Source organism: Podarcis bocagei (genome assembly GCF_964188305.1).
Source record: "Podarcis bocagei genome assembly, chromosome: 1".
Lineage (NCBI taxonomy): Eukaryota > Metazoa > Chordata > Lepidosauria > Squamata > Lacertidae > Podarcis > Podarcis bocagei.
In genome coordinates, this window is record NC_138125.1 from 54531427 (window position 1) to 54548581 (window position 17155).

A 17155-nucleotide genomic window follows, 5' to 3' on the forward strand; every position below is an offset into this window, starting at 1 on the left:
CATATCAGTTTATTATCGAAATTTACAAATAATTTGAGTTCTTCAAGCCTCTTGGCTTCCAGGTAGTAAGCTTCTGAAAGCGACAAGTCTGATGAATTATCAGGGGCCAGTATCTGCTATTATTAATTCTTGAGATGTTACAAAGATCAGATGCTTCATGTATATAAAAAAGATAAATAATAAACAAGACACCAGAAAAAAAGAATGGAAGGAGGAAATGGGAGGTGTCCATATTAATTGGAATTTGTGTTGCAAAGTAAGTTTGATACACTAAAAATAGATATGGTTTAGCTCAATGAGAAGAATCAGTTATTAAGATGAGGCCCTTGTCAAAGTTGATTTCCTTGACCTTGGCTATGCATATTCTTCAAATGTTATTGAACACAATACAGACTTCTTTCCCAACCAATTCATTTACCCAAAGAATTGTATAAACCATCCAATAACCAAGATCAAAAGGTGGAGTGGCCTCAGATACAAAACTGTCATGAAGCAGTATTGAATATTGACAAAAGACAGGGAATGAAGCCGGGAGAAAGGTCAGCTGAACATTTCAACACTAACACCCTGCTGAGAGAATGGCTGTTCTGGGGGGGGGGAGGGGGGGAGAGAATAAAAGGATAAAAAATGTGAAGGAAAAAAAGAGGTAAAAATCAAGAATCATGCTGTAGTGTGGGAGCGGGGGGGGGGGGCAAACATTAGTCGCAAAGATAATCTATCATTTCATCTGTGATATATGAGGGAAAGGTTTTACAGTAGATAGAACCATTAGTGATTTGTTTAATGCATAAGACTTATCTTTGAATACTGCAAGAATTAGGTTACCAAGGACAAATCCTACTCCCATCCCCCACTAATCTACGTGGTCGGGAATTTGGTTTATAAGAGCAGAAGGGATGGAAACCAGTAAGTTTTGAAAAATATATTGATCTAGCGGCAATTGAGTAAAGATACATTTTCTAAAAACATATGTAGAGTCCTCTGTAGAAAGAGAAGAAGTTGAGAGTGCCCAATGACTCATTTTGTGGTTGTTGTTTTTTGCACTAGCAACAACAAAAAAGCTGGACTATCTATGTACCCAACATCCCTCTATTTCTTTGAACATGGTCACTAAACAGAATTTCTATAAAATTATGTACTGAAAGGATTACACACCTAGGTGGGTTAACGGAAAATGGCTTAAAATACTGTTTCAGTGGTGTAAATTGAAGCCCAGGTATTTGATGCATGCTTAGTGGTCATGTAGTGAGATTAAGGAGTTTTGAGCCTTAGTGAAAAAAGTTATTCAAGATGCAGTAAGAGGGAAAATAGTCTTTCGGAGTCTACAATACATGAGTTCCATAGAAATCACAAACTAACATTTTTTATGTTTAGCAGCTGTGAGAATACTTGCAGCAAAAAACTTGGTACTCCTCACGAGTTACTAGCAATTAAAAAATACACACACACACACACACCCTGAATATTACACAAGTGATCTGTACTCATGAAGATCATGTGCATTTCAATCCTTCATGGAGGTTTGGGATATATTTTGCTTTGGGGGGAAATGTTATAAGGACAGTTCTTGTCTTGGTAGGGGCTACAGCTAGCTACTAATACTACTATTGGGAGCAGGTGGCACTGTGGTCTAAACCACTGAACCTCTTGGGTTTGCCGATCAGAAGGTTGGCAGGTCAAATCTGCACAATGGGGTGTGCTCCTGTTGCTCTGTCCCAGCTTCTGCCAACCTAGCAGTTCGAAAGCACAACAGTGCAAGTAGATAAATAGGTACCACTGTGGCGGGAAAGTAAACAGAGTTTCCGTGTGCTCTGGCTTCCGTCATGATGTTTTGTTGCGCCAGAAGTGGTTTAGTCATCCTGGCCACATGACCCAGGAAGCTGTCTGTGGACAAACGCTGGCTCCCTCAGCCTGAAAGCGAGATGAGCGCTGCAATCCCATAGTCGCCTTTTTCTTCACATTACAGAACTAAACAACTGATATGCCCCAAGGGTGGCATTACATGTCAAGCAAACACTGCTCTGGGAACCTAGGCTGCTCCTTCTGCACTGCAAGGAGTGTTTGCATGCACACCCTATGATAACCAATGGAGAAGACTCCCTCCTCCAATTGCTTTTTTCTCATCTGGGTTCCCAAGTATATGTGCCACATCAAGTCAAGAGACGTTACTTAACTGGCTGCAGGAAAAATTAGTGGGTGGGGCAAAAGCCCACTAACAACTGCTCCCCTCCTGCTAGCCAGGAGAGATGCAGCAGCCCACATTTCCAGGCTCACGTTAACTAACAGATGTCTAACTTAATAGTTTCCATTACCAAATTTTGGGTTTTAATAGAGACTCTGTGTGTGTGTGTGTGTGTGTGTGTGTGTGTGTGTGTGTGTGTGAGAGAGAGAGAGAGAGAGAGAGAGAGAGAGAGAGAGAGAGAGAGATTTAGAATTTTCCATCCATGTTCCCTTGGTATTCTGGAACCCCAAAGTACCCCTTACCATGTTATCTTGGCCCTTCAAATACAGTCGTACTTCGGAAGTCAAACGGAATCAAACGTTTGGAAACCAAAGCACAGCTTCAGAATCCGCTGAAGAACCTGTCAGACGTTCGGCTTCCAAAAATAGTTCACAAACCGGAACACTCAGTTGCAGCGTTCGGGACCCAAAATGTTTGAGAACTAATCCGAATGTATTTGGGTACTGCTTGTCAACAAATTATAGAATTGTAGAGTTGGAAGGAACCCTGAGGATCGTCTAGCCCAGGCATGGCCAAACTTGGCCCTCCAGATGTTTTGGGACTACAACTCCCATCATTCCTAGCTAACAGGACCAGTGGTCGGGGATGATGGGAATTGTAGTCCCAAAACATCTGGAGGGCCTAGTTTGGCCATGCCTGCTCTAGTCTAGTCCAACCCTCTGCAATGCGGGAATATGCAGCTGTCCCATATGGGGATCAAACCTGCAACCTTGGTGTTATCAGCAACATGTTCTACTATGGTGGTTAAGTATACCAAGGGTGTGTAGAAGGTAGACTGTTTCTTTTTTTCCCCCAGATAAATTTTTATTGGTTTTTCATTGATTATACATATATACAATCTAATTACATAAGTTGCATATAACATAGCCGTTACAAGAGTCATATATATATATTACACAATTATTTTGGGCTCTGCCGAGCCTCGGACTTCCCTTCACTTCGTTGGTAAGTATGAGATAGTTTCTAAAGTCACGTGTTTTATCTCCTTTACATATTTGCCAAACACTGTTAGAGTTATTCTAACCCTGCCAGAGTCATCAAAGTTCTACACTTGTCTCTTATATACGTCAGATATTTGTTCCAATTTTCATGAAACTTCTGGTCATCCTGGTCTCTTAATCTTCCTGTTATTCTAGCAGGTTCAGCATAATTTATCATCTTGATCTGCCAGTCATTTATAGTAGGTATTAACTCCATTTTCCAATTTTGGGCTAGCATAGTTCTAGTGGCTGTTGTGGCATATAGAAACAGATTTTTGTCCTCTTTTTTGATTTCCTTGCCGACTATTCCTAGCAGGAAAGCTTCAGGCTTTTTGGGAAAAGTATACTTAATTTCTTTTTAAAGTTCGTTGTAAATCAGTTCCCAAAAGCCTTTTACTTTACTGCATGTCCGCCACATGTGATAGAACTCACCATCCCCCTCTCCACATTTCCAGCATTTCTTAGTCTTCAGTTTATAAATCTTAGCCAATTTCACTGGCGTGAGGTACCACCTATAAATCATTTCCCAAAGGTTCTCCCTTAGTGCCGTACACGCCGTGAATTTCATATTTACATTCCACAACTCTTGCCACTTTACAAAGTCAATATTGTGACCGATATCTATAGCCCATTTTGTCATGGCCTCCTTTACCTCTTCATCTTTTGTATACCAATCCAGTAAGAGGTCATGCAAACTGTTTCTAGTAGACTTAGCGCTGGAATTATTGCAAGCAGTCCTGGGACTCTGTAACTTTTGGTCTGCTCCTTCAAGGAACTTAAAGATACGTATGATCACTTAATTATGGCATGGTTAGTATTTGTTAGGTTATCATGAACACACATTCCTCCTTTGTAAATTTAACCTGTTTGTAAAGGATTATAGTTTATGAAGCGTAGCCCAAGTGAGACTGATCAGCCAATCTCTTGTTGAATCAACTTAAGTGTTTTTACACTCTGTTTATCACGAAACAAGCAGGAAATGAAAAATTTGCCTGTTTGCCCAGGAGATTTTTATCCAGCTTTATCTAGCTCACTGCTAGATTTTTCCCATGATTGTGTACAGCTGTATTACAATTTAAGTTAGTGTACTGGGCAAACTTTATTTTAAACACAATCTGTTGGGCTTTAATCTAAAATCAGCTGTGTATACAGTCATTTATGCAGATAAGGACAAAAAACGAGCTCCCGTTCTCTGCTAAATATAAGATTATAAAGATGTTGTAAGTTTGTCTTAGATGTCCATCTGACACCAGATATACTCTTAGCAGAAAGGAAGGAAGGATGGAATAAATATGTTTAATGAGAGAACTGTACCAGGGCTTTGCTGAACCTGAAAACAGGTTAGCACAGGCTGACTGCAAAGCTTGTTCTTTAAGTCTGTAATTCTCTGCTAGAAGTAACTGGGCCTCAGTGTCATCAGCCCAGTATAGTGGAACACTCTGGCCATAGAGATTCAGCAGGCACCTTCTGCTTCAACTAATAAATGCCTACTGAAAACACTTCTATTCTATCAGGCTTATTAAGAATACATCTTTCCATAAAAGCCATCTGATTTTAACTTTTTTTATATGGTTTCCATTGCACAGTTTTATGTGCAGTTGTTGCGAACCACTTTGATATTTTCTTTATGAATTCGTGGTATATAAAGATTGTCTTAAATAAAATAAAATAAATAAAATGGCTGCTCCTCTTGGCACTAATCTGTTGCATCCTGCAAATAAAAACACATTGACTACAGGAAAAAATCCATTCAGCAGTGCACTGATTATAACCACACATGTTGTGGCTGGATGTCAAACTGCAATTATTGCAGAGAACAGCCAAGGACTTGATTAAAAATTGGCTAGCCGGTAATTTGGCTCAGCTTGTCTCAAATAGGGAGCACACAATACCCAAAAGCACTTAATGGAATCACACTATACAATTAGTTGCATTTCCCCAGCCTCTCGCTGTTTCTTCTTTTTTAGCATTTGCTAGTACTATACAGGCAAACAGGTCAAGACAGGCTTTAATTACATCCAAGGAGGGTTAAATAATTAAACGAGTAGTTTCTCCAAGTGCCCAAGACTCCGATTTTAATAAAGCCAAGAACCTTTGCAGGAGTGTCAGGAAAGTTTAGTCATCCAACAGGCATCTTGATCATAGGTACCACTTAGCTTGTCCAATCGGGGCATTTCTATAGTCTGCAAAGTCTTTTTGGTACGAAACTGTGCACACAGTTATTTGGGTTGAGCACTGCTGCAGATAGAAGCACCCCAGCCCACTGTACAGCGGGCTCTGAGTTTGTTCAGATTTCAGCTGAAAACCAATGTCTTCTTCTACACCTTTGGTAGAAATGGAGATACTGAGCTACCACCTGGTACTGTTGTGGGAAGCAGATTAAGTGATTCAGATTCAATATGGTTTAGATGCAATAAAGGGTTGTTATCTTAGAAATAGAATTAACTTATGACAATCGAGTTTGGGAGATCTTTGGAGAGAGGTAGAACAGTCTTTATAAGAAGGGTTCTTTCTCCAATATTAGATGCCAGTTCTGCTGTTAGGATACAGTTGCTCCCGCCCGCACTCAACTTAAAAAACAGATCCCCCAGATTCTGAATCCAAATACTTACAAAGAAAAGGAGGTTGAAGAGGAAAAGGAAGTACTTTGTGACTTTCAGGCAGCCAGACCCCATCTTCTCTTTTTTATAGAACCTGGGTGGAAAACAGACAGCCATATGAGCATATATCCTTTACAGCATCGCAACTTGACTGTGGTCTGGAAATTTTAAGAAATATTTTACCAGAATCTCCCCTCCCACACCACCCCCTCAGAAAGCAAAGCATTTCAACAGAATACTTCTCTGACGAGCTGTTTCCTTAGCAGGGGAGAATACAGGGTGGGGGGGGGGTTCAGGCAGAACTCAGTTCCAGCACATCTCAAGTGTGTGCCATTGTCATTATAAGAGAACAAGTGAGGCGTTCATTGTGAGTTCCGGCACCTCTTTTTCTAGAAAAACCACACTGGGGCAATATATATGTATAGCTTTGTCTTATTCACTGTTTTTGCCAGTTCCAGTCTGTAGTTCACCAAACTAGCCCCATCCATCAAAGGAACCACTTTCCATCTGGTTGGTTGGCTACTGAAAGAACAAAATGTTGGTCAAAAGGAGCCTTTGGCCTGGAGCACCAGGGCTCTTCTGATCTTTTCAGTGAAGCACCATCTGCACCTCAGGTACAGATATTTCAGAGCCAGTTTAGAAACCTCCTTATATTGGAGACACCGGAGATTAAGGATGCTTCCACATGAGGCATTTACTGTGGAATGTTGGGAACCCCATGCTCTGTTCACTACTTTTTTCAGGACACCATCGTGAAATCACCTTCCTCCCATATTTTCGCCCTTTACTTTCTGTTTCTTTTCAGAACTCAGAAAAAGAATACAACTTCACTCACACACAAACACACAGCTGTGCAATCTTCCCAAGCGTAGATCAGTCATAGCGAAGCAACCCCACAGATTTTCAGGTGGACAGCATTTTCTGTATTGGTACTTCTAGCCATTTCCTTTATCTATGGTCTGTCATTCTCATATAGGAGTGAACTCACAGTTTAACCTTTTCCCTTCTAGGTGGCATTGCCTTTCAGTCAGTTACTTTTCTGTCGCCTAAACTGCAGCCACCAGCAAGGTCCTTAATCTTGGGACTGCAGCAGCAGGGAGCCCTTAATCCCTTTCTCCCTCAGATAATGGCCTAAATGAAGCCATCTTTTCCCTCAACATTAGGTCCTAGAGAAAGGGGCAGTGCCCATTTAGGTACAAGACCCATTTTAGGTACAAGGCTTATCTGCTTGTGGCAGATAAGCACCAACTGTGTGCCTCTATGCTAGCCACATCTGGAAGCCACCAATATTGGGTCTCATATATGGTCCTTCATGTAGCGCGCACACACACACACTACTGTTTACATGATCCCATAGAAGAAATAGCAGTGTCAAACTATATTTGACAGCAATCACAAGCTAGTCAGCCTTTTGCTCACCATTAAACATGGGTGTATGAAACATAGACGTAGCCAGGGGGGCGGGAGGCAGCTGCCCCCCCCCCCATCAAGGAAAACAATAGAAATACTTAACTAACTGGCCAATCACGTCAGTCTTGTCGTCCCCCCCCCCCAAGTCCCATGCTATGAAACAGCAGATATTTCACCTGGTGTTACATCTGTGGTGGCTAAAAGCTTCTGAATGACAATATCACCCAGGATTCTTTACTAGAGTTACCCATATTTAGCAGAGGGGAATTGGAAATTCAGCAGAAATCCAATGTAGAAGCCAGTCTAGTTTAACACCTGGAGCTAATTCTAAATATGCAAACTATGTGCAAACTTTGTGTGCACATTTTAATAAGACAAGAGATATTTAAACACCAGGTGTGCAATCCAAAAGGGAGAATTAATAGTGCCGCAAAGACAGAAAAGGCTTGGAAATGTTCCACTTTGGACAGAAGTCCAAGAAAAGAATTCTGCTTTGCCCTGTTCTGGCCTGCTGTACTTTACCATCACCAAATATAAGCAGATATGCCTGGGCATGAGTATGCAGAAGGAGAAAGCTTTTTAGAAAATGGAAAAATTGATGGCACACAAACATATTGCAGTACAGTATCTTATGTCAATACTTTCAGGTAGGAACAAGAATTGGTGGGTAGGGGGAGCCAAAGAGATATTGTGCGCTTGCCTCACCTATCCTAGTGGAGACTTTCACTTTCCTCAATGAGTTGTTGCCTCCTCCAATACAGGAAGCAAGGTGACAATTCTCATAAAAACTAGTGTCGAATAAATAGCATTTGACAACATCCTTAATGATCTTATCTCACAATGCAACAGGAAATAGGTTGGACAGACCTAAGAGCTGCCTGCAGAAGATCTGCTCAGAGCTTCCTCACAGTGGGATTGCATTCAGAACAGAGCAAGTTATTCTGTTTCCAGTCTAAAGCCTGCATTTAATCTTATTAGGATATTTAGGTCAGTACTGAGATCAGGGTGGAAGTGGAGCATCATTCTAAATGGATAGCTCTCGCTAACCAGCAGCAGTTCTCAAAAAATTATCAGCTCTGTGGGGGAGAAGAGATGCTGCTTCCTTTGGAAAACTGAAAGTTAGAAAATGGATGTTTAGTCCTGAAACTGTGAGGAGTGTGTGCCCGTTCTTCCATCATGTCCCAAGCCCCAGGACCTCACAAGCCTGCTGAGAGTCACCCTTAACTCAGTAGGATATTAAGAAGCTGACTTCAGCACTTGGGAACAAAGAAAGCTACCTTAGGCCTCAGTCAAACTATTTGTCCATCTAGCCCAATATTATCTGCTCTTTATGGGCGGCAGATATCTTTCTGCAACCACCTCCTACCGAAGCCTTTTTAACCAAGGGTGCACCAGAGCAGTCTTTCTCAACCTGTGGGTCCCCAGATGTTGTTGGACCACAACTCCCATCATTCCTAGCTAGCAAGGCCAGAGCTCAGGGATGATGGGAGTTGTAGTCCAGCAACATCTGGGGACCCACAGGTTGAGAACTGCTGCACCAGGGGATCTGACCTGGACTGTACTACTGAGCTGCAGACTCTATCAAGAGATTCTCTTTAAAAGTAGAAGGGTCATCCATCAAAAGCAACATGGAAGTCAGTTCAAGACTGCCCCAGGTGCACTTGCTGGAAGCCATTATTTGGGAAATATCTCCACTGTGGAGTAGGGGTGGAAGGCAGGACTCTTGGCTTGCTGACAAGGGTAGTCCCATATCAGATCAATACGGTGTACTTCACAACATTGAAAGCACCCTTTCATTGTTCAAGCACACGCCTAAACAGCACTACTCTCAACTGCATGCCCATGACTGTGTTAACAAAAAAACTGCATTTATTTGTATGTTACATATATGGATGCCACCAAACATAAGCTATTCCAGCAGACTGCAGCAGAGGGAGAGATGGGAAGGAAGGCCATTCCATTGGTTCTGCTGAAACAACAGATAGATTTGGCTCCTCTTCCCTCTGAACTGTTGCCAATCTACCTGGCTATTGGTGCTCAAGTTTGCCTTTCCCCCTCTTCTCTCCTCACCCCTTTTTTCCTTGTGTGATTGTTTCATTTTCATTTATTGTTAAGCCCGCTCTGGTAGCCTTCTGGCTAAAGGATGGGGCAAAAAGGCTTAAAATAAATAAATAAAAGTTACGCGTGAGAAGCAGACAAATACAAAATTCAATTTACACTGAGGAGCTGCAGATATTCAGAGAACATGCTTTTCTTCCTATGAGAAATTGCCGGAGTAGGAAATTCATGAGTGCTATCCTCAGAATTGCCATTTCAGATCAGAGCAAACGTAGTTGATCAGTTTTTCCCTTCAGCAACTTTTTTTTACCAAACACAAGGATTAGAGCTAGATCTTTGGGACCAAGCTCACAGACAGTTACAAGTGGTAAGTCCAGACATCTTCTACACTTTGAGAATGGTCCTTTCTTCAAGTGTTTACCCTCACTCTATTCCTTTTCTAAACAGAAAAGGTTTTCCTACAGCTCCCCAATGCTATGATGTAGTTATCAAGCATTATTTTCTTGCCAAGGGGATATAGTCATCAAATTAAAATATACACTATCACATTTAAGAGAGAGGAGGAAGGTATAGGAGAGATATACATGCAGAACATTATCTTAGTTTATAAAGAAAACAGGCTTCCTCTTGTTTTTTAAAAAAATCTAAGAACAAAAAGAGCCTATTCACAAGGTTTCAAACACATTATTAGAGCTGGGTGAAATCATTGAACAAAGATCAGTCACAGCATAAGAATTCCATGTCCATATAGGCAGTGATGTGCAGAAAACTTTCCACAGAAAAATGTGCAAGGTCCATTTATGGGAGAAGATTTGAGAGAGCAGCATACATCCAAAATCCTAGGGAGCTACAGGAAGCTACTTTATGCTAAGTCAGACCATTGGTGAGGATTGCCTACAGCAACTTTTGCCAACCTGATGCCCTCCAGATGCTTTGAATGGCCACTCCCACATGCTTGATGGAGGTTGGAAGGGAGGTGTGGTCCAAAACATCTGAAGGGCACCAGGTCAGAGAAGGCTGGTCTACAGTGACTGGCAGTGGCTCTCCAGGGTTAGAGGCAGAGGGCATTCCTAGTACTACCTGGAAAGATCAGGGATTGAACCCAGTACCCTTTGCATGCAAAGCAGATGCTCAGCTCTTTTGTCCACTCTCAGAGTTGAAGCAATAAGCAAAAATGTAGTAAACCAAAAGTAAGTAGTACAGTTAGATTGGGAGGGGGAGGGAAGCACTAAGAAAATTTCATCGATCATTTTAAAGATTGGGAATATAAAGTGCTACCTGAAGGAGCGTCTCCACCCCCTTCATTCAGCTCGGACACTGAGGTCCAGCTCCAAGAGCCTTCTGGCGGTTTCCTCCCTATGAGAAGTGAGGTTCCTTCAGGCAGAGGGCCTTCTTGGTAGTGGTGTCCGTCCTGTGGAACGCCCTCCCATCAGATGACAAGGAAATAAACTGCTTTCTGACTTTTAGAAGACATCTGAAGGCAACCCTGTTTAGGGAAGTTTTTCATATTGATGTTTTATCGCTTTTTATTATTGTTGTTAATATTCGTTGGGAGCTGCCCAGAGTGGTTGGGGAAACCCAGCCAGATGGGCGGGGTATAAATAAATTATTTATCATCATCATCATCATCATCATCATCATCATCATCATCATCATCATTAATGTTACAGTAATTCCAGAGCTGTTTTGGCGAGAGAAACCAGTTTTGAGAGGCATATTTATTTCATTTCAGCTAACCAGCATTGCCTTTGTATGCCCACAATTCTTCTAACTGGAACCGGCACCAAAGATATTTCACCTGGAAAGGCAGAAGAGCATCAGCTAAGGATTTTCCCTCTCCTAATCAAACTTGGCAGAAGGAGGAAGGAGCCATTGTGTCTGTGCAGCCTACTGGCAATCAATTAAAAACAATTGACAGGTTTGAAGCAGATGAATAAAGCTTTGATCTCAGATCAGTTAAGAATTTTTTTTTTCAGCCTTGTGAATTCTGATAGGTACAGATAAGTTCTTGGAGTAGTCAGCCAGCCTGCCTTGCCAGTACAGGTATTTTCTAATTGCCGGCATTTCAAAAAGCACATCTTCTTTCATCCAAGAAGTTAAATAAGAGAGGAAAGAAGCGCAACTTGGGTAAGTTCTTTTTCCTAGCAAGGCTGGTACGTAGTGCAACCAAGGGAGTGCTATTTATAAAAGCAAGATTACTTGAGGTTCCTGACTTGAACCTGTTTTAACAGACTTGTCCATTGTACATTTTAATTATGGATTTCGTAGAATTGTAGAGTTGGGAGTATTTTTCAAATGATGTGATGAAATTGTTTTGCTGTGTGTTTTAACTATGTGCAGCTATGTTTTTATAATCGGTTTTATACTTGTAAACTGCTCAGAAGGAGTTTTGGCAAGTCAGTTGCAGAGATATAAATAAATAAGGAATCTTGATAAACTAAGCAGACTTTGCCGGCCCCAGATTCCAGAATCTACCATGCAGAAGCAGAAAGGAAGATGGCAACAGACTACTTTGCCTGGAACAGTGAAAAGGTCATTTAAAGGATTCCAACTTTAGGCTTCTCTTAAAGTCTCTGGAGAGAAGGATTATTGAAAGCAGTGAACCTAACCACTGGAAATTCATACAAGCAAGCAAGATCTTAGGTCAGTGGTTTACAATCAGCGTGCCATGGCATCCTGGGGTGCCTTGAATGATGGTCAAGGGTGCCGCAGGCAACACTGGCCTCTGTCCCTCTTTCCTTCCCTCCCACCTTTTCTGCCTTCTCCCATCTCTGCCTCCCAAAGGCTTGCACAGCTGTTTGTTGCAGCAGCCCTGGCTACAAGCTCCCCAGACAAATAGTGCCACTGGGGCTGGCCAAGGGGTGCTGGTTGCCAGGAGCTGAGGTGGCCTCAGAGTAAGCAAGCAAGTGAGCGAGGGAGCCCAACCAGCCAGTCCACCAGCCTCTGATGTTGGGAATGGACGAACAAGTGGGAGGCTGGGCAGGCAGGCCAGCAGGTGCTGTGCTGGCCTTTCTTGTGCTTCTTGTGTGCAAGGCCTGCCTGAGTGCTGAAGGCTTAACAGCACCTGCTGCTGCCACTGCTGCCTCCCAAGGTAAGGTGCTGGCCTCACATTCACCTTTGGCCAGTCTCCGTTGGGCCAGCTGCGGGCATCTTCTTCCCAGGCCCCTGTGGTGCAGTGTGAGGTGGCCCCTCTCTTTGGGGCAGCTCAGAGACCAGGGGCGGCAGCAGTGACTGCCCGGGGGACTCCCAATGAGAGGGGAGAGGAGAGGAGGCTGAGGGAATCCTCCACAAGGGAGGGAGTTTGAAATAGGTACTGCAGGCAAGGGGAGACATAACTGGGCTCCTGAGCCCCACGGGGTGCCGCAGAAAGAATGTAGTTGGTCAAGGGAGCCGTGGACTCAAAAAGGTTGAAAACCTCTGTCTTAGGTCTTCCTAAACAGTGGTCTTCTTGTTAAGGGCAGCAGGAGGAAAACTTGTGACTCATTTAGTATAGTTCTGTAATGTGACCCCAAGTAGTCATTCAGCAGAGCCATGTAACATGAGCTTAAGCAGCCTTCCCTTTGGCCGAAAGATACCTGAATAAAGGCCGGTACACCACATTCTACTATCCTACTTCTTTCCCCAGCCCAAAAAACCTATACAAGGGAAAGAGCTGTAAAAAGATACTATGGGAAAGAGAAAGAAAGCTGTGAGGAAATTCACTGCTTCTCTTCTCACTGGGAAAAGGATGATGTGTGATTGTCAAAAGCCTCTTCTGACTCTCCTCCTTACAAACCACCTCTGGGGAAACCTATTAAACAAAGCCACAACAAGCTCCAATCAGTATTTCCATCCTCTGTTTGCAGCGTTAATTGACAACCCCCAACTCCTTCAACACACACAAATAGAAAAGCTCAATTTTTGAGCTTCACATACACACCCTGTTTTGCAAGAACTGCTGCACATGGTGTATCACTAGGGTTCAGTTCACTTTCATGAGCATAAACCTCACGCTAATAGAGTTATATGCCTGAAGGAGTCAGCACTTCCATGACCAAGACACATGACCTCTAGTCTACAGCTGATAAGTGGTGCTATGCTAAGAATGAAGCTTCTGCTAGTAGAATGGTTGTTATATGAGTGGCTGGCACCAATGGGTATCACCCTAAATTTATAGAAATCATCCAAAAAAACTACCCTGTCCCATATAGAATTTTACCTGTTTTCAGTTATTATTAATTTTGGTATTTATTTGATTTGATTCAAATGAGGTACAGTCATACCTCGGGATAAATACGCTTCAGCTTAAATATTTTCGGGTTGCGCTCCACGGCGACCAAGAAGTAATGGAGCGCATTACTTCCGGGTTTCGCCGCTTGCACATGCACAGACTCTCAAAATGACATCACGGGCATGCGCAGAAGCGGCGAAACGTGGCCTGTGGAGTCGCGTCTTACATTCACTTCAGGATTCGAACGGGGCTCCAGAATGGATCCCATTCGCATCCAGAGGTACCACTGTACACGTGTAGGCCCGAGTCTCAACCTTCACAGCTTGTCACCCCTGATTAGATATTCTGGCCTAGTCAGACAATACACAACGTTATTTTAGGAAGCCGGCATAACACGACTACAATAACAGAGAATGCAGCATGTGATGCCATTCTGAGGTTCAGGTCTAACAGCATTTACTGCATTCCTGCTGGCATTCCTCAGACACTTGGGTGGTTCAAGGTATATTCACCCGAACGTAGCTATAATTTCAAAAGTGCTCCTAGTGACACAGAGCTTCTTCACCTTGCAGCACTGCTGTGCCCGCACTGGGTCTGACAGTGGCAAAATGAGTCAAGAGCAACGCACAGGTTTGTACGGGCTTATTGCCAAGATCTAGTAGCAGAAATAGTATCCTTTGAGAACAGACTTCCGGCCTCCTTCCTTAGCTGAAATGGAGAACAACTTCAAACTGGATCAGAGACATGGTTATAGAACTGCCCCTGCTGGAGCCACATTAGTTTACTGCGAGCATGTAGCATTGCTGGGCGGGGGGGGGGGGCAGGATGACCAACATGATAACCATCCATTGCCCATCTCTTCCCCATGTCTCCTGCTTCTTCCATGCACCACAGGCACCCAGTCTTACCCTATGCTTGTTTTTGCACAGAACTTCCACCTGATTCAACGGAGCGTCTCCCATGTGACAATACAGACAACAGCAGCCTTTCTTCTTCTTCATCGCTAATACCTCATGCTTTGTCATGCAGCAAGAGGAAGAAAACATGGGTTGTGCCTTCCCTGCTCCACTGCTCAGAATTTGTGGCTCTCTTTGCTTTCTTGCAGGTTTGTCATTTTCTAGGCTGGAGCTACTCTCAAAGAGTGACTAATGTCTGCACGCACAGTTACAGAAGGTTAGTCAGGTAAGAAGAAGGCAAAGGGAAATCTCCAACAGCTGCTTCCTGCTTTCTACACAGTACTAGAATATGTCACAAAGGCTGATGTATGGTCCCAGCATTATGCACCTGGGGATGGAGCCATGAGAATTTACCTGCCATGTAAACAAACTGAACAGTCTCTCAAGTGCTACTCATTCACTGCCCTCTTTCTCTCAGGCCAACACAGGCACAGTTTTGTGGGTACACTTCATCACAACAGGGGGTGGCCAATATGGTGACCAACCCACAGGCTTTGAGGGCAGAGACGTTAGAAGCTGATGAATAATCCCCACTGAGAACTCTGCCTCACATCCACCATGTAAAAGCCTAAGGAAAGCCATGCTAGATCAGCTAGACTCGCCTATCTAGCCCAGGATTCTGTTCTCACAGTAGCCAACTAGACACACTGTGTCCAACTAAATACCCCAAAGCATGATTTGAGTGCAATAGCATTCTCCTGCTCATGATCCCCAGCAACAACTGTTCAATAGATATATGTGAAATGACCATAGAATGCCTTTCTCATCCCAACAGAGCAAGTTCCATATGTTTTAAGAAATGGAACAAATCTTGTTCCTGGGTTAAACGGATAAAATGAGGTGAAAACCATTGGAAGTTCCCCCATTGAGGCAGGAAGACAATACAGATTTGTTCAGTCATGTGTGCTATTATAACCAGTGTTAGAAACTCAGATATATGATCTAATCTAATTGCCAAATGGCACCTCAAACCTGGGTCATGGTTGCCAAAATGGAATGTCTAGATGCCTTTTTTTGCAATGGAGGTGGTTGTTGTTGTTTGTTTCATTTCTATACCACTTTATATTTTAAAGAACAAATCTCAAAGTGGTTACGACACATTAAAAAATCAAATAAAACAACCCAGAATTAAACAAATTCAAGCTTCAAAGAAAATATTTCAGATCCTTCTCTAGATGACATTTTACTTTCCACAATCGCCTACCTGGCATCTAGAGATCTCCACATAGTCTCAATTGGACCCATGCCAGTTGCAAAACGTGTCTGGTGCCTGACTAATTTCTAACACTGTTCAGCCAACCAAATCAACAGTCAAATCAACAGGTTAGATAAGACAGCAATCTATGTTTGGGTTTGTTTGTAAAAGCTTATAAAAACTGCAGTACCATTTTAGATGAGGCATCCCAACCGCCTTCTCTCACCTACATAGGAGGGAGTGCCTCTAAGGCAGCGGTGCCCAACCTGCACCCCTTGGCCTAATTTCATGCAGGTAGCAAGGAACAGATTGTGGAATGTGAGTGCCAGAAAGAGAGGAGGGAGAAGAAGAAGAGTTTGGATTTGATATCCCGCCTTTCACTCCCTTTAAGGAGTCTCAAAGCGGCTAACATTCTCCTTTCCCTTCCTCCCCCACAACAAACACTCTGTGAGGTGAGTGGGGCTGAGAGACTTCAGAGAAGTGTGACTAGCCCAAGGTCACCCAGCAGCTGCATGTGGAGGAGCGGAGACGCGAACCCGGTTCCCCAGATTACGAGACTACCGCTCTTAACCACTACACCACACTGGCTCTCGATGGAGAGCCCCCTCCATCTTTTGCTCAGGCTCTAGCAAACTACCCCTGAGCAAATACAGCTCTTGATAACCTTGATCTAACTTGCCAGTGGCAACGTATGCATACTTCATCTAAGAACTGCAAGTTTAAGCTGATTGTCCAAGTCATGGGTAGGCAAACTAAGGCCCGGGGGCCAGATCCAGCCCAATCAGCTTTTAAATCCAGCCCACAGACTGCAATCTGCATGTTTTTACATGAGTAGAATGTGTCCTTTTATTTAAAATGCATCTCTGGGTTATTTGTGGGGCATAGGAATTTGTTCATATTCCCCCCCCCCAAAAAAAATAGTCCAGTCCCCCCATAAGGTCTGAGGGACGGTGGACCAACCCCCTGCTGAAAAAGTTTGCTGACCCCTGGGCCAAGTGATAATGGCATCAATAAAGGCTTGCAGTCCCATCCACACTTTGCTTGGGAGCAAGTGCTATTTGCATTCATGGAAGCTTACTCCCAGGAAACAGGCATTAGAGATTGCACTGTAAGTTGATCCTACACTAGGGAGCTATTTGATTTTGAGTAAGCTAGAGATAAAAAGCAAGCAGCATGGGTGAAGATAAAGGAGATCAATGAGAAGCAGCTAATGGCGCTGCAGCATATTAAGTGACTTAGCACTGCTATTTCACCTCCAAGTGCTGCAACAGGAAGCCATTTTTTTCAAAGAACTACTGGAGAGAGAGCACCAGAGGGAGAGAGGTATGCTGCTCTGTTTCATAAGCATGCTACACCTTCCTATTACCTGCAGGGAGCTAATGAGCAGTGGCAGAATTAATGACCCTTTTGTTTACTAACAGCAGTCAGCACATTCCCTAGAGGCCATCTTCCGTGAAGACTCCAGCTAGCGATCAGGTTAAGTTTGTAACCTATACTCAACTGG

The 17155-nt window shown here is 43.2% G+C and overlaps 1 protein-coding gene across 2 annotated transcripts in view; it reads right to left on the reverse strand.

The window, feature by feature from the left end:
• Positions 1–17155, reverse strand: part of CD82 (CD82 molecule) — a 65918-nt gene that overhangs the window by 26551 nt on the left and 22212 nt on the right. For both annotated transcript variants that reach the window (XM_081166514.1, XM_081166515.1), the window contains exon 2: positions 5835–5916. In XM_081166514.1, coding sequence (XP_081022640.1) covers positions 5835–5897 — 63 coding nt within the window. In that variant the 5' untranslated portion in view covers positions 5898–5916. The remainder of the gene's footprint in view (positions 1–5834; positions 5917–17155) is intronic.